Genomic DNA, 25433 nt, shown 5'->3' on the forward strand with positions numbered 1-25433 from the left:
GCCTGGCCCTGGGATGTGGGCACTTCTGGGTTTCCTCTGTCCCCATTCCCGTTGGTTAAGGTGACCAGACGTCCCGCTTTTGGTGGGACAGTCCCAGTTTTCAACAATTTGTCCCGCAGAGTTTTTAAAAAGTCCCAATTTTTCAAAAATTGGACGTGGGGCAAATTGTTAAAAGTCGGGACTGTCCCGCCAAAAGCGGGACGTCTAGTCACCTTACCGTTGGGGGAACACCTGATTTCCTGCACAGGATGGTCTCTGTGGACCCAGGGGCACAGGACAAGCACTGGCTGCTAGAGAACAAGGTGGTGGCCCCAGCATTAGCCTGCCCCATCCCCTCCTCCGGGAAGGATTCTGCCGCAGGGCCTGCCTCATCCCAGAGAGACAGGAGGGTTAGATCACACAGGGGCTCAGGTCACACAGGGCCTGGGGGCGTCCTCACAGCCGAGAGCCACTCACTCAGCATCTCTGAGCCACTGTCCCCCAGTCCCCGTGACCAGCACTGTCGCTCCCACCTCATTGTGAACAGGAAAGACGGGGTCTGGGGCCTCCAGAGCTCCACCTGTAAGCAATGCTGCTGCCACACCATCTTCAGAAGAGAGGCATGCTGGTCTAGGGGAAAGACGCTTTTACAAAAATCCTCTTACGAAAGAGCCCAGGTCTCGGGTCCTCTGTGGACCTTGGATTGAATCTGAACTCTTACCACTTACCAGCTCCATGACCTTGACAAGCCACTCTACCTCCCTGAGCCTCAGTTCCCATATCTGCAAAACGGGTGCAAAGAGCACACCCCAGACAGGACTGCCCTTGAGGTTCACACGGAATGCGTGTGGCGTGCCCACAACACCGCCTGCTGGTGCTGGCGTCCCATTCCAGAGGCTGCCACCCACACACACCTGGGACTTCCGCCCACAGGCTGGGCGCTTCTCAAAGCCCGTACCTTTGCCGGCGTTTCGAGGCGGCAGCGGAGGTGCCTCCGAGGTGGGCGACGTGGGCGAGTCGGTGCTCGTGGAGGTGAAGATCTGGTTGGGGAAGGCGCTGTAGGAGAGCCGCTGCTTGTCCCGCGGGGTGCCGAAGCCCGGCTGCGCCAGCTTGTCCTGGGGGGAGATGCTGGAGGAGTGGCAGAAGCTCTGGGGGCGCGGCGAGCGCTCCTTCTTGATGGGGCTCGGCTGGAGGGGAGAGAACAGGGCGGAGGGTGAGACAGCCCTCCGGACTCACGGCGGGGGGGGGGGGGGGGGGGGGGCTCCTGGGTACCCACAACGCCGGCCCGAGAAGACCACCCGGGACAGGGAAGGACGCAGACCTTCCTCACGTCACCATCACCAGGGTCACGTCAGGGGGACACTGGTCAGGGATCAGCAGCGCCAGAAGCTTAAGATCTGTTAGGTTTAGCCTTTGATCCACTAGTCCCTCTGGTGCAGGCCATGGTCACCAGCATTTGAACAACGGGCCATTACACGCTCCTTCGTGGTCAGCCATTTAAAGCTGGGATTCTCAATCCTCACCTCTCTTCCCCCGTGCACCCTCTGAGAAGCAACCTCACCCACACCCCTGGCTTTGACTGACACCCAGTGCTGACTCAGACCTGCAGGCCCACCCCCACCTCCTGGATGTGCATCCCGGTGACAGCTTTAGCATCCACGGCTTTCCGAGTCAGGAACCTCTGCTAGAGCCACGGCTGTGCACAGAGCGCCCGGGAACGCCCCCAGGCTGTGTGCACGGACCCCCCAGCTCCCACAGAAGCAATGGCCCCCCCAGAACAGCCTGATTCTGTCTCGTTCAACCCGCTTTCCGCACTGGTGCAGGGCTGGTAGGAACCATGCCCTTCCCACCAGAAATCTCTGTCGGCTTCTCACAGCCACTGGTGTGAGTTTGAAAAATTCACTGGCTTCATCCAAAGCCAAAAGGTCAAACGTGGCCCACGGAGCTTCCTGAGCCGGGCTGCCTGACTCTGCGGCCGCCTCTGGCCTCTCCGCCCAGCCCATGAGCAGTGGCCTCACACGCCGAGCTCTAGCCTCCCTCACATCCGGGCACCAGCATGACCTCTGGGCCTTTGCACACGCGCTCTCCCTTCCTGGGAGGATGCATTCCTCCTCCCTCTGCCCGGCCAGCTCCTCCCTGCCCTTAGGAGCCCTCTCCGCTGCCCGTCCGTGACAAGGTCTTCACTGCTGTGTCCTGCGAGCACTCCTCAGCACCCCCCAACTCCCATTATTGGGGTTTCCACGGTCACCAGGATGGCCTGTTGCCTCTAAATTAAGGTGACCTGATGTCCCGCTTTTGGCGGGACAGTCCCGATTTCTAACAATTTGTCCCTCGTCCTGTGTGTTTTAAAAAAGTCCCGATTTTTTTTAAAAGATTCTTTCCCCCAACTGGGGATGTGCCCATAACCAAGGTACATGCCCTTGACCGGAATCGAACCTGGGACCCTTCAGTCCGCAGGCCGATGCTCTATCCACTGAGCCAAACCGGTTAGGGCCTTCCCATACATTTTGGACTTGTCAGCCCTCAGGCACGTGTGAGCCAACCCCCTGAAAGCAATCCCCCATGTGCTCTCTCCAGGGATACACGTCCCGACGGTTCTGCTTCTCTGGAGACCCCTGACTGATGCAGCTGCTACGTGGGACCCAGAGGAGCACAGAGTCTGAGCCAGGACCGTGGCCCTGGTGCAGCAGGTCACAGACCACACGGCCTCGCTCAGTCTCGGCAGACGTGCAGGGAAGCGGGGACTCACACTCACCTTGTCGTCCAGGTCGTCGTCGCTCTCGTCCATCTCCTCCTGGCGCAGGTTCCACTCGTACTCCACGTGCACGTGCGGGTTGAACTTCCCGGACTTGGCCTGGGAAAGCTGAAAGGAACGGCGGGCGCAGCCACCGTCATTCCAACGCCAAACACCCCGACGTCACAGAGACACCGAGCGAACCCCGCCTGTTCCCGGCTCCCCGTGAACCAGCAGCGAGCGGCGGCTTCCTAAGCAAACCCCTGACCGTCCGCGCTGGGCCAGCGGGCCGCTCAGAGGAACTGCCGGGAATCCCAGGCCTGGTCAATTTTAGTTTGACAGCGTGACTGCTCTCCAGGGTGCAAAGCCTTCTTACATATTATTAAAATTAAAATGAGTCTCAAAACTGCAAAATTCTTGGCTGGAAGGCAGAATCATAGTCAGGGAAGTGTGAGGGGCGGGCCTTTCAGATCAGACAGTCCCCTTTCAGCCCGCGTGCCCCCGTTCTCAGTCACACACGGGGACGGGGCAGCCAGACTTCCTGGCAGGAGCCTCACGGGAACAGAAAAGCGCCCCGGCGGGCCTGGAGCCCGGGCAGGGAACCTACCTTTTCTATCTCACCCTTCCCCGGGTTACGGGCATCGTGGTCCGCCGCGGCCTGGAGCTGTGAGCGGGGACCAGTGGGGTCAGAAGAGGTGAGTGCGTGCAGGGACACGGGGGGAGAGCCACGTGCTTAATGTTTCAAGACCAGTGTGCTCTGCACCTGCCCTGCCCGACTGTTTGGCTGCCTAGATAGGTCTTTCTGACCGAGAGCCACAGAGGAAGCCGAATGACCGCGGCCCTAAGCCTGGCGGCCACACCGCCTCTCACACGCCTCCCAGCTCCCCATCACAGCTGTGTGCCAAGGACAGGCGGGGGACACATTTATCGTGTTTGCAAAGGCAGCCACGGTGCTTGTCGGAATCTCTTTAGCCAAAGTTAAAAAAAAAAAAAATCGCTTCTTTTACTAATATCTCCAGTTCCAGAGAACACCACTTCAGGGCAGCTGATGTCTGTTAGACACCCACACCTCATGGCCACGCCTGCTTACCACATCTTTTTCTTAAAAAAAAAAAATTTAAAAAAAAAAAAAAAAAAAAATATATATATATATATATATATATATATATATATATATATATATATATATATATTGATTTTAGAAAGGAAGGGAGAGGGAGATAGGAACATCAATGAGAGAGAATCACTGATCGCTGCCTCCTGCATGCCCACTACTGGGGATCGACCTCACAACCAGAGCATGTGCCTTTGACCAGAATTGAACCTGGGACCCTTTAATCCGAAGGCTGATGCTCTACCCACTGAGCCACACAGAGCTGCTTACCAGATCTTCACACTGGGTGGCTTTCAGTCTCCTTGCTATGTCGAGGGCAGTCTCTCCAGCCTGGTTCACTGAAATAGGGGAAACACACGTGTGTGATGAGGACAGACCTCTGACAGGCGGAGACAACGGTCAGATTACAGGGCAGCAGGCAAGCTCAGGTCCTGCCGGCTGCTGAGCCCCGCACGTGCTCACCCACGTCCACGGTGGGCTTGCTCCGGAGCAGCAGCTTCAGGCACTCGGGCTTCTCAAACATGCTGCAGTAGTGCAGGGCCGTGTTCCCCAGGGCCGTCTGCTTGTCCAGGTTCCCACTGAAAAACCAGAGCAGGGGGGGGGGCGGGGAAATGGCTGCCTCTCGAGCTCAACACTGCGGGGTGAACCACTATGACTGGGCTAACAGCTGAGTCAAATCTCAGACCTGTTTATTATAAACTTAGGAGGTTCTAACATTTCACCCAAACTTACAAGCAACACGTGACGACAGTAGTCAGCACTGAGTGTACTGTGAGACAGACACTGTCTCTCAGCCCTTCACCTGTCCTCGCTCATGTCACCTTCGCAACCCCCTGATGGGAAGGTGCTATCACAACGTTCACTTTATCGATGAAAACACTTGGGCACAGAGAGGACGTAGTGTGCGTGTTTGAGATTACCAAGACATGGATGATGGAGCATGTGAATGCCGGCAACGTGTGTTCTTAGCCAATGCTCTTGACCACGGCACCTCTAAGGGGCCTGGCCATTCACACAGCATGGCTTGGATCGCCCTCACGGCTTTGCTCACCCGGTTCCTCCTCAAAATCTGTGGCTTACAGATCTACCCCATGAAGAACCCAGCAAGTCCAAACCTCCTGTGCTGAATATTATACTCCTATTAGCACATCCCAAGTCCAAATCAGCCACACACTGCTGTCTTACAATGAACATCTTGTGGATCTGCCCTGTTAAGTCTTTTCTTTCCCAATCTCCCTAGCGCAGCAGGTTTTGGACCCAGAGATAGGATCAGGGGTTGGGGAACCACAGCTGCAGGCCTTCTCTGGCCCTTTGCTTGTTTTTGTAAATAAAGTTTTATTGGAACATGCCCACGTGCACTCATTTGCATACTGCCTCTGGCTGCTTTTTTTCCTGTTGCAGTGGTAGTGTTGAACATCTGCGACATAGACCTCATGGCCTGCGAAGCCTAAAGCAGTATCTGGCTCTTTCCAGAAGGGCATGCTGATGGCTGATCGTGGCTGCTAACAGGACTGGCCTGTGCTAACTTACAAGGCCCATTCAGAGGAAACAGAAACCATACCAGTTTTGGACAAGGAAGTCAACCAAATGGAGAGATGTCTGGTCTGCAGTTCGGACTGCAAGATGAAGGGCGGTCTCCCCGAGCTCCTGAAAAGGATAGGTAAGTATAAACAGGCGGTCGCATGTCCTACTTGGTCTAGAGCCGTTTCTTTCTTTTCTTTTTAAAAAAATATATTTTATTGATTTTTTACAGAGAGGAAGAGAGAGGGATAGAGAATTAGAAACATCGATGAGAGAGAATCATCGATCAGCTGCCTCTTGGACACCCCCTACTGGGGATGTGCCCACAACCAAGGTACATGCCCTTGACCGGAATCGAACCTGGGACCTTTCAGTCTGCAGGCTGACGCTCTATCCACTGAGCCAAACTGGTTTCGGCTAGAGCCATTTCTTTTACATCATTACCCCCAAATAATTAGTAACAGCCCCCATCCCCTCTCAGATTGTCCTGATTTCAACGGGGCACTTGGTGTGTGACAGCCTCATTATAATAACGAGTCATCTCTGAAAGGGACGGCCCACGTTCCCCTCGATCTGATGGCGCCAGCTCGGCCTCACCTGCCCGGGCTCCAGCAGCGGCTCCATGAGCTCCACGCCTTCCGCGTAGACCTGGACGAGGGCAAGCAGGTCCCGGGACCGCACAGCCTCCATCAGCTCGTTCAGCTTAGCCGACGGAGAGGAGCAGGTCTTCCTGGAGAACCGATGGTCCACGTACTTCGCCGTGATGTACTCCTTCCGCGCGGTCCTAGACAGAGCGAGAGGCGAGCAGCGTCATTGCCCAGGGCTGAGAGAGGGTCACCTCTCTGCGGACCCAGACTGCTTTCTGAGAAGTTATTTTGGTTTAAGATACGCCATTAAAGACCTATGGGGAGGTCTGCTGAGTTCAGAGCGGAAGAACCATGTTGCTTGGATGTGTCCCATAATAGTTTTGCGAATTTGGTGCCCGCATAACCACCTAGGAGGGGCTGGTCTGACATGTAGGCGGGCGCCTGCTTCACAAAACCTTCGCTGATCCCAAGAAGAATGCTATCTTTCTTCCTAGTCACCCACAGGATTGAACAAATTTCAAGTGCAAAGCCAATGTGAAAGTTTTTGAATAGGTTTAAAGATGCACTTGACTCAAAACTAAAAATGATACCAGAAGGGGTTTACTGAGGAGTCTGTCACACCACCCAGACCAAGCCCTTAAGGTTGCTGGGTGCTAGTCTTTTCCCGGGTTTCTTCAAACAAACACAATTTCTAGTAAGTGCATGGTTATGTATTCGTCGCTGTCCAAATCTATTTGGTGTCCGAGCCCAGACAGTAAATTGTGAGAGTTCAAACGTGAGGGATAGATCAGCAAACGTGCCCACAATTCAGTTCCTGAGTCTGGACAACATGTCTGTGAGAAGAGGGATTCACGCACTCATTCCTACGCCCCCTCCCCCTCCCCAGGCAGCCAGCCGTGAAGCGTGACATCAGATAGAAGCCTATAGGATGCCCGCTTTGTCCCCCATCTTCCTCTCTGACACAACAGGAACGAACCCCCCGAAGTGGGCCTGCTGAGTCCAGGGTAAACACAGTCCTGACTGTGACCGATGCAGCGAGCGCTCCTCACGGGCAGGGCCACCCGGACCCCAGCAGCCGCCCCGGGGACTCTGGGACGTCTGCTTCCCCACAGGCTCGCCGCGGGGGGGCTGCCACGCCTCTGGGCCTTGGCCAACCCGACAGGCATCTCCCCCTGCTGCTGCGTCTCCTGTTTACCACAACAGGCGTGGCTGAGAGAACCGTCGTCAGGACGCTTTACCCTCCGAGCAGCCGCTAGCGACTCCCCAGGGGGAGGTGATGCTGAAAATAACCCGGCGTTCGTTCCACAAGCGTGTTTCGAAATACGTTTCTTTGCTCTGCTTTTTCCTCATTCCTCATAATGGGGTTTCCTCTTGGGAGGTGGGGGGGGGGGGTGTGTGTGTGTGTCCTATAACCACTAAGATGATTTTTTGGGAGGGTTGAAAAACAATGGCAGATGGTAAAGAATTCAATATGTTGGAAGTACTCACATGTCGCTCATTGGGGTAGGCTTCGGTGAGGGGCTGGGTAAATTGGCTTCCATAATGTCATTGAAACTATTGTTCCCGATGGTCTTGGCCAGCTGTAACAGACACAATGCAGCGAGCTCGTTACCACAGGTCTAAAAGTTCCCCACTATTGCTGACTGCGTGCCTTCCTTCACTTGACTCAGGATACGAACCATCCATCCACCTGGTTGACAGGTATTTGCTGAGCACTTACTACGTGCCAGGCCTCAGTGCTGGAAACACCGAGAAGGGATTTCCATGTTCCCTCCCGGAGGAGCTAACTGACTAGAGGTAAGAAAACTAACGGTTTTTTACAAATACAGTGTGATAAGAGCTAGAACAAAATAGGATGTGGTTCTACACACACACACACACCCCATCTGAATCCGACACGGCAAGCTCCACATAGGGATCTAGGTTAAATGCTTACTGAACAACACTGGCTCTGCAACCACCGCCGTGCTTCATTTTTGGTTGAGGGGATTTACTCTAATTAGACAGAAAAGAATTTAGGGCTTCTTTATATTGGGGATACAAATTAAGATGCCGCCCTGGCCGGTGTGGCTCAGTGGTTGGAGTGTCAGCCCACGAACAGAAGGGGTGCGGGTTTGACTTCCAGTCAAGGGCTCATACCTGGGTTGCAAGTTCGTTCCCTGGCCCCTGTCGGAGCAGGAGCAGGAGGCAACCAATTGATGTCTCTCGTTCTCTCCCTCCTTCCTGCCCTTTCCTCCTTCCTCCCTTCCATTCTATCTGAAGGCAATGGGAAAATATCCTCAGGTGAAGATTAAAAAAAAAAAAAAAAAAGATGCAGCAGGCAGCTAATGAAGAAGCTCCATGCTTCTGGGTTCAAGAACCTCCCCCCCAAAAATCTACCCTGAAGGTGCTCTGGCCGTTCAGAGAACATGGGAATCAACAGAAAGTATAAGAAGCATCCACGACAGCCGTCTCTGAGGAAAGGCGTGAGTCCATCACGTGGACTCTTCCTGTTTCTGGCTGTCGCACTGGGTGTCACTGATGAGTCAAGGAGACCCACACGAGAGGAGCAAGTTTCAGTGTTAGCCCTGAGCCTTTCCCCTCCGTGCTGAGTGATCAGGGAGCCGGGATCAGAATACTTCCTACGTCTCCTACTTCCTAAACCAAGGGGCTCCTACACCCAAGACAGCCCCCCATTGCTTGAGGGGTGCTCAGACGACACGGCTGCTGGCTGGTGGCTGACTCTGGGGTGCTGGGCGCCAGACAAGCTCCCGAGGAGCTGGGCTTCCGGCTGTGGAGCCAGGCTCACTCGCTCAGGTTTGGCTCGAGGGCCTTGGGTCTGAGCTGGAGCCTGTTTCACGACCTGGGCTCTCACTGTTGGAGACCAGTTAGTGTGAATCCCGACCCGCCACGTTCACATTGTGCAAGACATGGCTCATGGCCACAGGCATTTTGGGAGATGTCTGACCAGATCTTCGTACTGGGGGGACCTGAAAAGACCCCAAATTTGGGTGAATCATGATGGGGAGGGCAGGCGATAAGCCCACACCTGCACAGGCCATCCGTTACTGCCTAAAGGAGTCCAGGCGGGAGTGACTGGTGTTCGGACAGGAGCTAACTGGCCACGTGCACTTTTAGAAACTCACAAAAAGTGAAAACAGAGAAGAACTCTTAGGTCACTGTTTCGGATGACAGAAGCCCCTGGGTAAGGTGAATGTGGGAGTTCAGAGCTTCCCCCTCTTGACTGCTTTTCAGTGAATCATGTGAGACTAATTCCGAAAGAAGAAAACAGCTCTGAAAAAGCACCCCCCCCCAGAAGAGAGAGCCGGTAGCGGAACTGAGTATGGAAATGTGTGACTCACCAGTTCTTCGCATGGGAAACGGAAACGTCAACATTGCACACCACAAAATTCGCATCTTAAGTATCGATGCAAATTAAACAACATCCAGGAAGGAGATGTCTGTGTCCTCACCAGAAACAGAAACCTCAAAGCACTACGCTACCTGTACTCACGGCAATAGACGCCTAACGTTTCCTTCCATAGCACAGGCCACTACTCACCAAGAGTTCAGAAGTTCCCAGCTTGTCTAGTTCCAGAGACTGAATGCGGGAAATATGGACCCCCATTTCCCTGTGGATTCCAGAACATTCGATGCAGGTCAAAATACCCAGGTTGGTCGAAAGCCAGGTGGGTTCTGCGGGAAGGATTGCGGAGACATAGTGAATAAGCAAGGAATCCAGTTGTAGTGTGCCAACTCCAGAGGATGCTAAAACAACAGTTGTCCAACGTGAAAGAGTTATGGGGGAAGATTTAAATGGAAGACACAGATAGATGCCTGCACCTGGCCGAGGGCCTATGATAAACACCAACAGCTTGCTAAAGAGCAAAAAGTGTAATATGACATGTTTTTTAAAAAATTTTCCTTTCAATACTGAATTGAAAACCAAATGAAGTGAGGGGGAAGACTGGTGATTCAAAGCCAGAATGATGGATCCAGGCCCAGTGCTCGCCCCACACTGCCCCCGGTGCCATTTCACTGGGCCTCACCAGGAAAGGGGGCATTTAGGCAGGGGACCAAGTGGGGAGAGCAGTGGGAAGAGCAGTGGGAGCTTTCTAGGGTCATTCACGCTGGGGACCGTGCTGGGCGTGTCCGTGAGGAGGCAGGGTTTTAGGTCCCTCGCTCACGCATCTTCCGCAGGAAGAGCGGAGGCGATGACCACGCCAGCTCTGCGTGGGGGACACAGACCTGAGGAGCCGCAGTCGCAGCAGACGTCGTTGCCAGGCAGCCGCTGGACGTCCTCGATGATGGCTTTGGTCAGGTCCTCCAGGCTGTTCTCGCCTGTGCTCTGCTCCCCGCGGAAGGCCATGGTCAGGGCCTCCTCTTTGCTGTTTGTCAGCACTGAGATCCATCTGTGGTCAAACGGGGGAAGGAGACACTGTTTTCTCCTCACGTTGCAACAAATCTGACTTCACCAAGAAACACTAACAGACACAGCACCCCCAACAATAAAGTAGGAAGAGAAGGAAAGGAATTAAACTTAAAGGAAAAAGGATGACAGCATGGAAAGCAGCGCATCAGAGAGAACGACACAGGTGATGAGAAGAACAGACAAGGGAGGCGGAGTCTCTGTCACTGAGGACCTGCAGGGACATCTGGACAGAACCATGGACATTGACGGAAGAATACTCAGCGAGGGACGAGCCCAAAGCAAGGATGAGAGAGAACTGGTGACAGGAGGCAGGGAAGAGCTCAGCAAAAGGCATCTGTCCTCTGGAGGCCAGCTCAGTGAGGGCCCTTGACGTGGAAATAAACAGGGCATTTCATTAGCAGTTGTGAAAATTTATGCTCAGGAGCCCTGGCCGTGTGGCTCAGGTAGTTAGAGCATCATCCCGATACACCACAGTTGTGGTTCGATCCCTGGTCAGGGCACATATGGTAATCAACCAATGAATGTGTATATGGATGAAACAGCACATTGATGTTTCTCTCCCGCTGGCTCCCTCTCTAAAATGAATAAATGAAAATTAGAAAAAAAGAAAAGGAAGTTTATGCTATGAAAAAGGTATATGGATATGGAAACATGCTGGCATTTTAATATAAAATAAAAAGTGAAGGCTATTAAATGGCATACACAGTAGGATCACAGTATGTATTGAACAAAAAACACGTGCCTCCAACCTGTGCATTGGATAACCTAAGTGCCCAACAACAGAGGGCTGACTAATAAGGCCTGAAATAACACAGCTACTGAAATGTAATTTTTACTGATTTTTTAATGACTTCGGGGAAGTGCTCACAATGTAATATTTTGTGAAATAAATAAGAAAAACTATTGCATTATATAACCACAAATTTAAATGTATGTACGAATTACATATTTTTGTTTGGGGGGGGGGGGGAACAGCTAGAAAGAAATTCATGAAATGATAATAGTGGTTATCCCCAAGTGACCTTCTGTAGGAAAATGGAGAGATGGATCGCCTGACTCTGTGCCTTCCTATAATTTTCCATCTATAGGGAGCTTGTGTCACTTTCATAGATGAGGAAAAAGAGCCAAATTTATTTTTTTAAGAAGAAATCCCAATCACAGTTTGTTCTCACTAACTGCAAAGTCAGGTAATATCTATTCTCAGCAGAGAATACAGAGGTCCAGAACTGAGTCTGTAGTTTTTTTGGTGTCTTGTAGGATCAAATGGAAATGAAACAAAGGACTAGCTACAAACTGTTTTGAATTAGTAATACGTAGAGACAGCAATGGGAAGGAATTAAAGGACAAACCAAATGACATGGAGTCCGTGAGCTGCAATTCATACCTTTGACTCTAGGTGGAGCTCACCTTAAGTTTGTTGTGAGAAATGCATTTGCACAGCTTTTATCTTTTTTTACTGTGATGTGGAAAACTACACCTCAAAACCAACACTCTAGGGATGGGGTGTGTGAGGGGATGTCACTTATTAGCTTTTAAATTGAAATGCATTATTTTCTATAGTTTAGTCTCAAGTTACAGACTACAAATTGATTTGTTAAAAACAGTTTGAGAGACTGGATTCCATAGAACCGGACACCACGTGTTATCCTTGGCACTGAGCTTACTGAAGTTTTCACTGACTGCAGGGTCTCTGTTTTGCTTTCCTTAAGCATTCTGATGTTCTGCCTATTTAGTATTACAAACACATACTATGTGCCAAGTACTTAGAATTTTTTAAACACAATCCTCCAACCTGCCTCCCAGGGCCTCTAACACCTGAGGAACAGCACACCCAGAGAGGCTAATAACCCACGCGCCCGGGTCCACAGTGGACTGGTGTCCAGCTGGGACAGAAACCACTTCTAATGGCTCTCTTTTTCAGAGTTCCTTCCGTTATGCCATTTTTGCCTCTTGATTCAAGAGCTGGTGACAAGTAAGGAAATAAAGCAGCCTGTCGATAATCAGAAAACACGAATATAAAGGACAATGAATTCCCTGAAGGAACCATTCAAATTTGGTGAAATGGAATGGCTGCATTTCAAAAGGGTGGAGAATCAAGGTAGCTATTTCCGACAATTAAAGAAAAAACCTTTTAAATTATTTTAGAGTAACGGCATACAAAATATAACAAAAAGAATGAGTGATTGTTATTTTAACACTTTCAAAGGGACAGAACTGAACCAAGGGTCAGGCCAGCCTGCCTCGCACACACAGCTGCTCTTTCTACTTCTCCTGCCTCTTCCTTCCTCAGTGAGAAGTGATTTCTTTTTTCTTTTTTTAAAAAATATTTCTTTATTGATTTCAGAGAGGAAGGGCGATGGAGAGATAGAAACATCAATGATGAGAGAGAATCAGTGATTGGTTGCCTCTTGCACGCCCCCTACTAGGGATCAAGCCCACAGTCTAGGCATGTGCCCTTGGATGGAATCGAACCTGGGACCCTTTAGTCCACAGGCTGACGCACTATCCACTGAGCAAAACTGGCTAGGGCGAGAAGTGATTTCTTCAGTTTCACTGGACACTTTTCCCACAAGAAAGAAAGTGCCTCTGTGTAACTTGGGAGGCAAATGGAGAAGAGAGAGCAGCGTGGGCTGGCCCGGAGGAGAGAGCTGGCGTGGGGAACCGCCAGGGGCGGTGTTGACCATGGAAATCTTTCCATGTGGTATACAGGACGGAGGCGTGGGGTGCCATTAGCTCAAAACTACTTACGCTACGTAATCCTGCTCGTCTTCTGCCTGGAAGTGATACGTCCTGTTATCTAAAATACAAAGGAGAAAAGAACGGGACACCTTAGAAAGCAGAATTCCAAAAAACCCATAGTCAAAGTAGGGTTTTACAATTACTTTGTGTTTACGCCATTTTGTTTTAGCAGCTACACAACTCATGTTGTCAGCACTGTTTTTCTAAAGTGCCCCAGGAATGCAGTAAAATAACTGCCAATACCTGGCAGTTAGGAAAAGGAAGTGGGAGGGGGATGGTCCCGCCTGTTCGAGCTGGTTCCAGCGACAGCCTGTGGAGTGCCAGCTGCCAAGGCGGTATTTTACTTTTCATCCTCAACTTGCCTTTTATTGTTTCCTTTAAAAAAAAAGACTTTCCTCGGACAGCAGGGCTCAGTCTAAAAGCTGCCCTGCCTGAAGCTGTGAGGGTCAGCTTCAGGCCGCTGCCCAGGGAGGGAGGGAGTGGCCTAACCTCGATAGTCTGGGCAGGTGTATATTGTAAGGGAAGCTCTGGCTTAAAACTCAGAATCCGTTAGAACGCTTCAACACAGTCAGGTCAAACTAACCTTCACTTAACTAGCCAGTCACGCACTATGTGGCCGCTCCAGGCTAGGCATTCACACCCCCATCTCCTAGAGAGGCTGTTTATGCCAAAGAACACACTACGGGTAGTAGAGCCCAAGAGTCTGAGCTGAATCTCTGCTTTAATGCTGTGTGACCTTGTATAAGTAACTGAACCTCTCTGAGCCTGTTTTCTGTCAAACAGGACACCAATGGGGCTTTTTGTGAGGATTGGCAATAACATATATAAAGCACCCAGCACACACTGGATGTCCAATAACTGGCGACTAGTTATACACTGAGTGGCCAGATTATGATCTCTGAACACATAATAATCTGGCCACTCGGGGTGTGTGTGTGTGTGTGTTTGGGGTCCAGAAAGGTGCATTTACACACACATGCACACACACACACACACACACACACCCGGAGTGGCCAGACTTTATACATAAATATATATAGAGGCCCGGTGCATGAATTTGTGCATGGGTGGGGTCCGGACAGCCTGGCCAGGGGGAAGGGACATGGGTGGTTGGCCTGCTGGTCAAACTGATGGAGGGGACAATTTGCATATTAGCCTTTTATTATATAGGATATACACTGAGTGGCAAGATTATTATGGGTTCAGAGAACATCATCATCTGACTACTCAGTGTATAGTTCAATAACCTACAGGGTTTGAAACGAAGAGATCTAGGCTTTTTGAAGTCATCTTATAAATCCAACTTCTCAATAATAACCCAAGAAACCTCCTGGTCATAAAGTCACAGGGGCTCTGAACTTCAACAGTTACAGAATCCAGCTCAGGTGCCCCGCAAAGAGCCTTGGCAATGGACATGGGCGACGTCAGGGTCACAGCGACTGGACCCGGAGAGCAGGAGGACTCACGTGAGATCAGGTCAAAAGACTTCTTGTCCTCGGCATTCGGCTTCACCTGGCAGGTGAGGAGGTTCAACTTGGCTGGCTGCCTGTTAGCCTGGAACAGAGAAATCGGAGCTGCTACCTGCTGCACCTCCCCTGCCTGCCAGGCCAGTGCCCCGGGGGCAGGCACGCGGTTTCAGGCAGCAAGCTAGATAAAGTCTTTCACCCCTTCAATCTGTTGTTCACGCATTTATGCATTCATTGGTGGATTCTTGCACGTACCCTGAGTGAGGAGTGAACCCGCAGCCTCGGCACACTGGGACAATGGTCTAACCCAGTGTTTTTCAACCTTTTTTGGGCAAAGGCACACTTGTTTCATGAAAAAAATCACGAGGCACACCACCATTAGAAAATGTTAAAAAATTTAACTCTGTGCCTATATTAACTATATATAAAGTAATTCTCTTGAATAGGAATCAAATAAACACAAAGAAAGTATTTTATAATTACTTTATTATGAAATATTAAGTAAACAAAATAGTGAAAAATTATAAAATTCTTGTCTTGTCTGCACCTACGGCACACCAGGCAACATCTCGCGGCACACTAGTGTGCCGCGGAACAGCGGTTGAAAAACGCTGGTCTAACCAACTGATACTTGGCCGGGGCCAAATGTGATCTAGTCTTATATCCGGATTCTGAATCTCATTAAAAAAAAAAATTGGTCGTCTACTAAATGTCTGTTAACTGTACATAAATACTATATTGGTGATTAATCAGAATGGAATCAGGAAAATCCACCCTTAAATGGAGAGTTGGTACGGCCAATGGAAATGCACCTTTCTAGACCCTATGCACATCAGGCCAAAGAGTCAGCACTTTCAATACCGCATCCTGCTGTGAAATGCAGTGGAGTACATCTCTCATTCATTCATTCATTCATTCAGAATGTCCCCAGGCAACAGTCACACCAACCTGGTGTCCCAGATATCCACAAGTTGTAGTTGCAACATGGAACGTACAGAACTTCTCTCAAGTACAAGGACAACTATCACCCTCGAGACACAGCTCAGTGAGCCCCCAAATCTGAGGACAGAAAATCTAGCCAGGATTTCACATCACAGATTTATCAGCGAATCTCTTGGTCACATGTATCATTTACACAGACCCTGTAGTGTGTGCACAGCCAGGTCAATTTAGGCTTTTGCCTAAGTGGAGCCTTGTCATATAATCATTCTGGTCAACACTCCTTCTTGACCTCCGCCTGCATCTGTTCAGGGTCACATGCTGGCCAATGCTGAGGCCAGCCTATCTGCTTCCTGCAAGAGCTGACAATGGACTGAAGCGTCTGAGTGCCCAGGCTGGGCAGGTCCGGGAACCCACTGACACTTAGGATCCTCAAAATCCCCATGCCAGCAACTTTCCACCAAGTGCCCCAAGTTTTTAAAAAAAACAGAGTGGGGGGAAGAGGGAGGGGGGAGGGAGACGCCACAGTGTGACCAAGCGAAGCCCCGAATGACAGAGATGGCACGTGTTCAAGACGATTTCAATGACACGCTGCCGTTCTCAGTCTCAGCGACAAGCAATGGACACTTCATCTCTTGTCCACCTTCTTGTGCTCTCTGGACAATTTTTGAGATCTTCCTTCTTTGGGGTTTCCACACAGAAAACGAGCCCCTTGGCCTGTGCCCTTCTGTTCCAAAGCAAGCTGTCCGGGCGGAAGTGAGAGCCGAGGTATCTCAGGCTCCTCACCCATGCTTCTGGCGTAGACATGGAAACCAGGGGGGCCCTGTCAGGAGCGTCCCGCCTGAGAGGACACACTGCATGCCAGATCCCGAATGGGGAGGCAGGGCCACGGGACTGCATGCTGTGCTCTGGACAGCCCTGGAGCTTGGGCTGCCAGCGGCCTCACACTCCTCACCAGTGGCTGCACCCCACCCAGGCCTGGCCGCTGTGCAAGGAGCTGTCCGTCCTGCAGTGTGTCTGTCTGGCTCTCCCAGTGAATGACAGGGCACCTGATGGCCTGAGAAGGCAGCCATGCCAGGGAACGGGCTCTCGGTAGCATGCTACTCTCCGGTTTGGCATCCACGGGTCCAGGAGGATGTGGAAAAGCTTAGGGAAGATGGAGAGATGATTAAAGGGCTGGGAAATGGGAACTTTGAAGATGGGTAAAGGCACTATTTAGTCCCGAGGAAAGATGGTGAGGGAGCGGCTTAATAAGCATCTTCCAGCCCACGAGGCTGCTCCGGGCAGCCTGGCAGCTGGTTCCCATCTGTGCAGACCAGGCAGAGAGGCGCTCGGACTGCAGGCGGAGGCCGGAGCCAGACGCAAGGAGGAACTTCCAAGCTGAAGTTGATGAAGCATAATAAGAGGTTTCAAGTTTCTGAGCCGAAGGAGAAAGCTCTTTGAAAAAAACCTAGGGATTTTTCTAGACACATTCACATCCGAGTGTGACAGAGGGCTAACTAGACGGTTTCTTTTTTGTCCCAAATCCACGTTATTCCAGTGTTTCTGAACAACCTTACCAACAGATACAGCCAAACAGAAAACTTTAAAAAAAGGAAAGAACACTCCAGTTCAGTGTTCACTTATTCGGGGGGATTACACAGCACCACTCACCCCTAAGCACAGACCGCCTCTCAGCACAGTGCCCGAAAGCCGAGAGGATAAAGGCCTGATACGCTTTGAGTCATTTCATAATTGGATTCCATGGGACGGCCGTGGCCGCCTCAACGTGAACTTCAGGACACGGACAACACAGCCTGCCTGAGCACAGTGCTTGTCCTCCTCCAAGACAGCTGACGGATGACCCATCACCCCAAGTGTGACTTTGAGGAGGAGGAAAAAAAAAAAAAAATCAAACACAGAATTTCTGACGATCCAAGCAGCTGACACAGTCAGTGCCGAGCGGGAATATGAGAAAGTGGAGTGGGTGCTCGACTAAGGCACCCGGAAGCTCAGGTGTTATTACAACAGTAATAGCAGTCATTCCAGAATTTCAAAGAACTTTCTCAGGGTTCAGCACTAATTCGAAGGCATATTGACTAAAGCTGGCATAACCTCTCCTGGTGGCTCAGCAGGTGGAGAACGGAGTGAGGCTAACATGACTCACCTGGGATTCATCAGAAACAATTCAGATGACACAGGAAAGAAAGAATAATAAGGAAAAGAATGAGGAAACATTCCCGGAGCCCTTCCTAAAAACCTCTCTGCATGTAACCTCCAGGCTCCTTACTCTGCTGCTCCCCCTGCTGGGCAAGAGGGGCACTGGCCTCCCTCCCTCCTGGGTCCCGCTCTGTCTGTTAGCCTCTACCTCCTGCTCCCTTCCTCCAGGTGGCTCAGAGTTCGAATGTCCTGAGAGTTTCCTGGCCTGACCAGCCTCCCCTCCCGCCCTGCTGCAGGACCTTCCTGGCTCTTATGGTCTCTTACTTGCCTCTTGTCTTTCTTCCCACTCAAAGCACACATTTCTCTGTTTTGCTCACTAAAATGAGCCCGGCATACAGCAGGCACTCAATACATGTTTCTCGGAGGAATGCATTCCAGGGGCCTTAAATACGACCCGTGAGATAAGTCTTTCCGGTTTCCTTCACTAGTTCCGGTGAAGAGAGGGGGCGGAGAGGTTAACTAACATTCCCACGACCTCCCAGGAAGGAGATGGCAGAGCCTGAGCCTCCACCAGGTCTGAGGGGCCCAAACCCCATCCCTCCTCCTGCTGCAGGCAGGACCGGGAAGCCAGCCACACGCTGGCCCTGGAACAGTGGCAGCCAGGCACCTGGGAACATCTTCTGAGAAGAGTGAGGGTTAGAAATAGAGCAAGGGTTAGAAATATATTATATTTTAATATATTCTCGGGTCATCTGATTTCCCCTCAGTTATTTACTTTCATAATTGATGAAGAGAGGACTTTTAGAAGACTATCTGAAAACCCTACCCGCTCACTCATTTGACAAGACAGCTATTAAGCCTCTACCCACTCTAAGCACGTCTGGAAAACACGTGGTCCATGCCAGCCAGCAGCTACGGGAAGCAGCTGACCACGGACCCAGGATGTGCTGGGCCCGAGCTCACATGCATTTTAATATTAAAGTGATTTAAAAAAAAATATATTTTATTGATTTTTTACAGAGAGGAAGGGAGAGAGACAGAGAGCTAGAAACGTTGATGAGAGAGAAACATCAACCAGCTGCCTCCTGCACACCCCCCCTACCGGGGATGTGCCCGCAACCAATGTACATGCCCTTGACCGGAATCGAACCTGGGACCTTTCAGTCCGCAGACCGACGCTCTACCACTGAGCCAAACCGGTTAGGGCTAAAGTGATGTTTTCTTTCCTCCCTAAATGGCGGGAAATGTGCATGCGGCTGGGAATGTGGAAACCCTCCCCGATGGACTCTAGGCTCAGCGCCTACTTCTCCTGTCCTGTGGGCAGTGATCGGGAGGGCATCGCCTGGCACAGGATGCTGGCGCTCACCCACGAGCCTTCTCCCCACCTGCCTGGGCCTTTGTAACCACCTCGGACCTCTGCCATTTCCAGGCCTGCCCGATACATCTTCCATTATGATTTTTAAAAATTAAAGAATAATTTCTTGCTAATTTTAAAGAGAAAAATTTTGATTCCTGGACACTGGCTGGATTTCGTCGAGACAGGACATTTAGTTGGAAATGGGGGATGCAAAACAAAAACTCTAGACAGATTATAGACATCAACTGTAAGGATGCAATGTGTATGTATATAAGCTGACAACCTGAAGATAAACAGAATATAAGTGATAATAACTTAGCTATTTTCCCCTTTCTATTAAATTGCCTTTATTACTAAAAAATGGGAAGTCATGATTGAGGCAATTTTATTATTCATGGTTGTATGTATAGACCCTTTCACATAATGGTAGGCTTTTTGAGTAATTTAAATAAACAACAACAAATGAAAAAGACTGGACATATTTTACATGCGTCGTTTCATTTCCAACACTACCTTTTCATGCAAAGAACATCCCCTGCCATCTTTGTAATTCAGAAAACTAGGTTTTTATAACAACCAGTATCATCTCCCAAAACATTAGATTATCAATTAAGAGAAGACCTGATTTCGTTTGGGAGAACAGATAAAAAAAAAGTCCTGGTGGAGCCCTGGCTGGTTTGGCTCAGTGGTTTAAGCATTAGCCGGAGGACTAAGGGGTCTCAAGTTCGATTCCCGGTCAAGGGCATGTACCTTGGTTTCAGGTTCATCAGGGGACATGCGGGAGGCAACCAGTCCACGTGTCTCTCTCACATCCATGTTTCCCTCTCTGTCTCTCCCCTCCCTTCCACTCTCTCTAAAGTATAATGGGGAATATGTCCTCAGGTAAGGATTAACAAACAAGAAAAGTCCCGGTAGAGTGACAGAACACAGCAGGGCAGACGCCACAGGACAAGGTCATATCTCAAACTATCTGACCCGACTCCACACATGAACGTGCCTGGGGAACATTCTGGTGCCGTGACAGCACGTGTTTGCCAGTTTCTCGTCCACGCGGCCCAGAGGCAGAGCCGGCCAGCATGTGAGCGCAGACACACTTACCGTGGCGTGGGAGATGGTCAGCATCCCGTTCTTGACCGCGCACTTCCTCCTCTGCCACACTTTGCGGATCCTGCAGAGTCAGGTGGACAAGCTGGTTCAGGGTCTGTTCACTCGGGGACAGGCGGTCGCCACGCATAGCCATCATCACAACACAGAACCCCCAGGGGGGAGGCGGGAAAGCCCGCAGGTAACCCACCCCGATGCTCAGGACGTGAGCTCAGGCACACAGGCCCGCGGAGGGGTCTGTACGTACCCGTCGCTTTTCTTCAGCAGGTACCCCTTCTTCTCGCTGCCGTACTCCTTGTTGCCCTGGAGCTGGTGCATGCTGTACCCGCCCTGGCGGCTCTGGGAATCCTAGGAGAGACGGGCCACAGGTAAGTCACACACCGGAGAGCCTCTCCCGTCCTTGAGCCTCGGCCCGCGGGCAGCCAGGTCCCGGCCTTTATTCTAGAGCAGGAAGCCGGACCGTCACAAGCACGTTCAAGGCGGAGCTGGGCCTGAGGTCCGGGCCTCCTGGCGCCAGTTCAGATCCCAGCTCGGCTTCAAACATGCGGGGACTAGTCTATGACGACACCCGTTCACACCGGCAGCCAGGCAGGCACTCGAGGGACCGCAAAACCAAGCCCATGCACCCGGAAGGCAAGCGCTCCTGCCTGGGTGTGCCTCTCGTCCCCGCGCACACTGCGGGGGGGTGGGACAAGAAGGGCACTTTCTGAGGGAGGAAGAACTGCTATACAGTTCTTACTCTGTAACTCACCAGTGCTCTGCAAAATATATCTACAACCACGCTTCTAATAAAAAATTAATCTATTGCAGTGACAAGGGTACTGTGTAATGAAAAGGGTGACAAGGGTCGAGAGCAACACTGATGCCACTGAGCTTGACTTAATGTCAGGGCGCCCCTGAGCTTCGAGGGGTTTCTGTAAAGACGGCACCGTCCTTACTGGGGAAACGCAGGGGGTGATCTAATGGGGAACTAACTGGACTACGAGAAACGGGGCCGCAAACACAGACACAGGACAGCACGTTCTCACCCACAGCGGGGACTTACTCTCCTAGACTTCGATCAGGAAGGGCAAAAGCGACAGAGGAAAAAAAGGCAGAACATTTGAAAATAGAGTTAATTTCATTGACAGTCTTATCACTCACAATTTAAGCACTTTTTATAACATACAGAGAAAACATCGTTATAAAGGTGACACTGGAACAAACTCATATACAGGCATCTCCAGGATCATGATCAACTTTGGCACAATAAAATATCTGTGTTAATTCAATTTTAGTTCAAGCCATTTGAGGGAGAGCAGAGAAAAGGCCAAGTGGAGAAAGAAGAGGAACACGCTCCCAAGATAACACAGCAGACAAACCTCTAAGTGTGTGCACAGAGACCAGCACCCAGCGGGGCCCGGCGGGAGTGACTTAGAAAATCCTCAACAGAGCCGCAGCTCGGGTGGCTGGAGCGCTGTGCGGAGCCCCAAGGGGTCACGGGCTTGATTCCCAGTCGGGGTACACACCCCGGTTTCAGAGTTCATCTCCAAGCGGGGCGTATGGAAGGCAACCAATGGATGTTTCTCCCCCTCTCTCTAGGATCAATCAAAAACATATCCTTGGGTAATGATAAAAAAACAAAAAAAAACGCCCCAATAAATTTCAGAAGGGTTCTTTTGCTTTTGCTTTTCCGAGTGGAGAGAACTTACTATATCCAGTCCCTAAGAAGCCTGGAAGAGGGATGGAGAAGAGGCGGGAAGCTCTGTGAGCCTGGGGGGTACTGATGGCTGGTGCACAGCAGGCCGGAGGGGGGTAGCCGCTTTCTGGCCTCAGGCAGGACAACACTCCTTTAAGGCTGTTGTACATGTGATGAGTTCAGTGCTCAGAAGTGCGCCCCGAACCCTGACAGCCGGGCCCCGTGCAGGCCCAGAGGACACTGACGGGGACACAGCCGGTCTCTGAGGTGGGGATCACCCCGCACTCACTGTGCTCTCCCGAGCGGAGGCCACCAGGCTGACTGCGCCTTTCTAGGCAGCTGAGTCTGCTAAACCAGTTGCAAACTCTAATCATTCTCTTAACCCGAGTCACTTCTTTGTCTTTAGCCGGCCCGATTCCCTGCAGCTGAGCCTCCCCAGGGCCCAGAGCCTGGGACTCCACGGGATTTGGCTGGCAATGGCCTCCCGGACAGGCGTGCCCAGGCCTCTGGCTGGAGATCTGATCGAGGGATAGCAGAGAGCAGCCTGCCTCGACAGCGCCCCTAGTGACAGTTCCGGGAACTACAGTAGGGACACAGGACGCAGAAAGATAGGGCTGGAGAGAGCAGAGGTGTTGTACAAAACCTGAGGCCAGATCCTGAAAACCACAGAACTGTCTGCCTGATCCCAATGAAACTGCGTCAAAGTCGCTCAGCTTTGGGTGTGGGCTCGGGGATCTTCGCCATCCCCCTACCTCCAGAACCTGAAACCCAAAATCGAAGCTCTCCTTGGATTCCAACCCTTCTTAAAAGTTGGCACCCTTTCACCAAACTGCACTTCTCTGCGTCTGCCCACATAATTCCTGCTCTGTCGGGATTTAAAATTATGATTTTTTTCATTTGCATTTAAAAATTATGCCTCCACAACATCAGTCCATTTGCTAACCTTTAAAATAAGTCCTATGTTTAAAAATGAAAGAGCTTACATATTTAATAAGAATTTAGATGTCGATAATTTAGAAAACTATTACATCCTGTACATGTACCATCAAGACAGTCCTTACATAGAATTATTACAAGCCTAAATACACTCTACATTGTGGATAACATATCACATGGGCCTGGCTTCACATTAGACAGAGATGCTTTTACAGGTAAAGGAAGTGGCTGAACTCTAGGCTTTGACCTCAGAACATGATTCCATGAACCCGAACAGGGCAGAAGCAATCTATTCCAGAAGTCTGGCATGAAACAATCCCAAATTAACGGCTAATGAGTTTTTTTTTTACAACTTAAGAAAGTCATACACTCGATGCTTTCTGCACTTTGAGAAATAACGGCCATTCAGCTTGCACCGGATACATGAAAAGAGGGCTTTCTTTTCTGAGAAAGAAAACCTCGGAGAATGTTAGCACCAAATAAAAACAAAAGAGGACAAAACTGAGGGGATGAAACAGGTTCCGAATCCTTTGCCAGCATAATAAAAATCAGCACGTATTCAGGGAAGAAAATGCAAATGCAAAAAAAAAAAAAAAAATCGTTCAGGCAAAAAAAAAGAAACAAAACTAAAAGCAGTGAATTTAAAACAAAACCTTGGGGGAAATTCCATGATGTGAGCCAAGAAATGTACAAAACACGTTGTCACTTTTTAGTTCAGTTTCCCACTCTCTATTAGCAGCACAGATTACCTGACTTTATTAGAAAGCCTTTGAATGCATTATTAAGGAGAAAAACCTCCAGTCTTTTTAAACTGCAGGCAAGGACACACTCATTGCCTTAATGGGATCCTAAGAGTGTCTGGCACCCCGTCTGAGGACAGACCCCTGACAGGGAGCTTCCAATCTCCGCTGTATGAATGGAGCGGGCACCGGCATCCTTTCGTCTCCTGGTACTAAATACTTACCGAGCAGCTCTGGTGCCCGGCGGTGTGCCAGGCTGTGCCAGGCGCTGCGAGGACAGAGACGAGCCAACCCCAGAATCTGTCAGACACGAGCGAACCCAGGACGGTATGCTATCAAGAGGGGCTCACACAAAGTGGGATGGGAGGGGGGGGGAGTTGGAGATGACTTATAGACATCATCTTCAAGAAAACATTTTCATCCCAAAGAATACGCATGTAGCAAGCAGTTCTTCAGGGAGGCTGCGCTGCTATCAAAGCTTAAGATGCCTAATGCCACAGGACATCTGCCACAAGTCATTAGAGGGTTTTATTTTCACGAGAGAAAAAATAAAAAAATGAGTCTACCCCAAATCTGGGGGTCCTGAGGCTTCCTGTCACTGAGTGGAGCTTGAGCCTGGGGGTGGGGCGGGCTGTTCAGTGATTTCTTGGGCCTTAATTTCTCGGGTTAGTCTCCAGATGACTTTACACCTTCTGGAACCGGAGAACCAGGGTGAGAAATCTCTGGCCGAAAAGCCCCTTTCATGTGTAACGGAAAGCATTAAAAATCACTACTTTCTTAACACAGCTTGCACTGAGAGATGATAACCAGCCTGAGAATGGACTAGGCATGCTGTGAAAGTTCAATTTTACTTGTAAAATACTCTGGATACGGTGCTAATGGAAACTCATCACTGATCGATTTGGCATGAAGTTAAAATCAATCAGGCCGTGTGCATTTCTGCATGTACACACGCCTTTGGTTTGTGTGCAACTTTTCCTTTAGTCATTAGCATGAGCAGAATACCCCTGTCTCTATACACCAGAGAGAGCCTACAATAGCTGTTTTTCTTTCTCAAGAAAGCGTCCATATGTAGGAAATAATCCTGAGTGGCAAAACAGGTAGGAAGTGGTTAAGTACGTACTGGCCAGTACAAAACCTCGAAAATTTCTCTAGACCAGTGGTCGGCAAACTCAGTCAACAGAGCCAAATATCAACAGTACAACGATTGAAATTTCTTTGGAGAACCACATTTTTTAAAGTTAAACTTCTTCTAACGCCACTTCTTCAACATAGACTCGCCCAGGCCGTGGTATTTTGTGGAAGAGCCAAAGAGCCGCATGTGGCTCTCAAGCCGCAGTTTGCAGACCATGGGTCTAGACAGAGACCTACCCCTATACTCCACAATCTGGATCTTCTTATTGCTCTGTGCTGAGCGATTGCACCCTCAGGTGCAGGTGCTAGCCAAGGCTCTGCATGACGTGGGCGCACAGCACACACGTCACCCCGGCACTGTCGCCTGTCCACAGGTGAGCAGGGGCCCAGCGTTAAAGGGCTATAGCCTCCTCTCCTGCAGGACGGGTGCGCGGGACCAGGGAGCTGGGCAGGCTCCCCACGCTCCAGGGCCCTCACTCTGTTTTGTTGGACTCATGCACTCCCCTCAGACATGTTAGGAGATGACAAATAGCTGGCCACTGTGAGATAATACCATCAGGAGTTAAGAATATTAAAAATGCTATATTTTATGATGATGAAATGTTGCATTTAGAGATCACACTTAAATTCAATGCGTAAGAATTTCACGATGCACACAGGCACGTTGCCACCTTCTCCGTGTGACAACGGGGCCTATTTAACTTAGTCTTAGCTCGAAGCCCGTCCCTCCGGTGTGCACCACGAGCCTTCTGCCCAGAAACCGCATCTCATGCCTCCACCCACCACATCCATCTCTGCAGTTTCCTCGCGCTCGGCATCTCCCCTCCAGCATCCACGCTGCTTTAGGCACAGCTC

General features: G+C 50.5%; 1 protein-coding gene across 2 annotated transcripts in view; it reads right to left on the reverse strand.

Annotated features, from left to right (window-relative positions):
• The window catches only part of ASAP1 (ArfGAP with SH3 domain, ankyrin repeat and PH domain 1), a 190056-nt gene that overhangs the window by 13541 nt on the left and 151082 nt on the right, over positions 1-25433 (reverse strand). For both annotated transcript variants that reach the window (XM_084864668.1, XM_084864669.1), the window contains 13 exons: positions 20338-20438; positions 20085-20154; positions 14552-14639; positions 13095-13143; positions 10163-10326; positions 9477-9610; positions 7424-7515; positions 5946-6132; positions 5389-5474; positions 4290-4405; positions 4098-4165; positions 2735-2842; positions 938-1166 (listed from right to left, as the gene is read on the reverse strand). In XM_084864668.1, the coding sequence (XP_084720794.1) occupies positions 938-1166; positions 2735-2842; positions 4098-4165; positions 4290-4405; positions 5389-5474; positions 5946-6132; positions 7424-7515; positions 9477-9610; positions 10163-10326; positions 13095-13143; positions 14552-14639; positions 20085-20154; positions 20338-20438 (1492 nt within the window). The remainder of the gene's footprint in view (positions 1-937; positions 1167-2734; positions 2843-4097; positions 4166-4289; positions 4406-5388; positions 5475-5945; positions 6133-7423; positions 7516-9476; positions 9611-10162; positions 10327-13094; positions 13144-14551; positions 14640-20084; positions 20155-20337; positions 20439-25433) is intronic.

The sequence above is a fragment of the Pipistrellus hanaki genome (genome assembly GCF_964339955.1).
Source record: "Pipistrellus hanaki genome assembly, chromosome: 17".
NCBI lineage: Eukaryota > Metazoa > Chordata > Mammalia > Chiroptera > Vespertilionidae > Pipistrellus > Pipistrellus hanaki.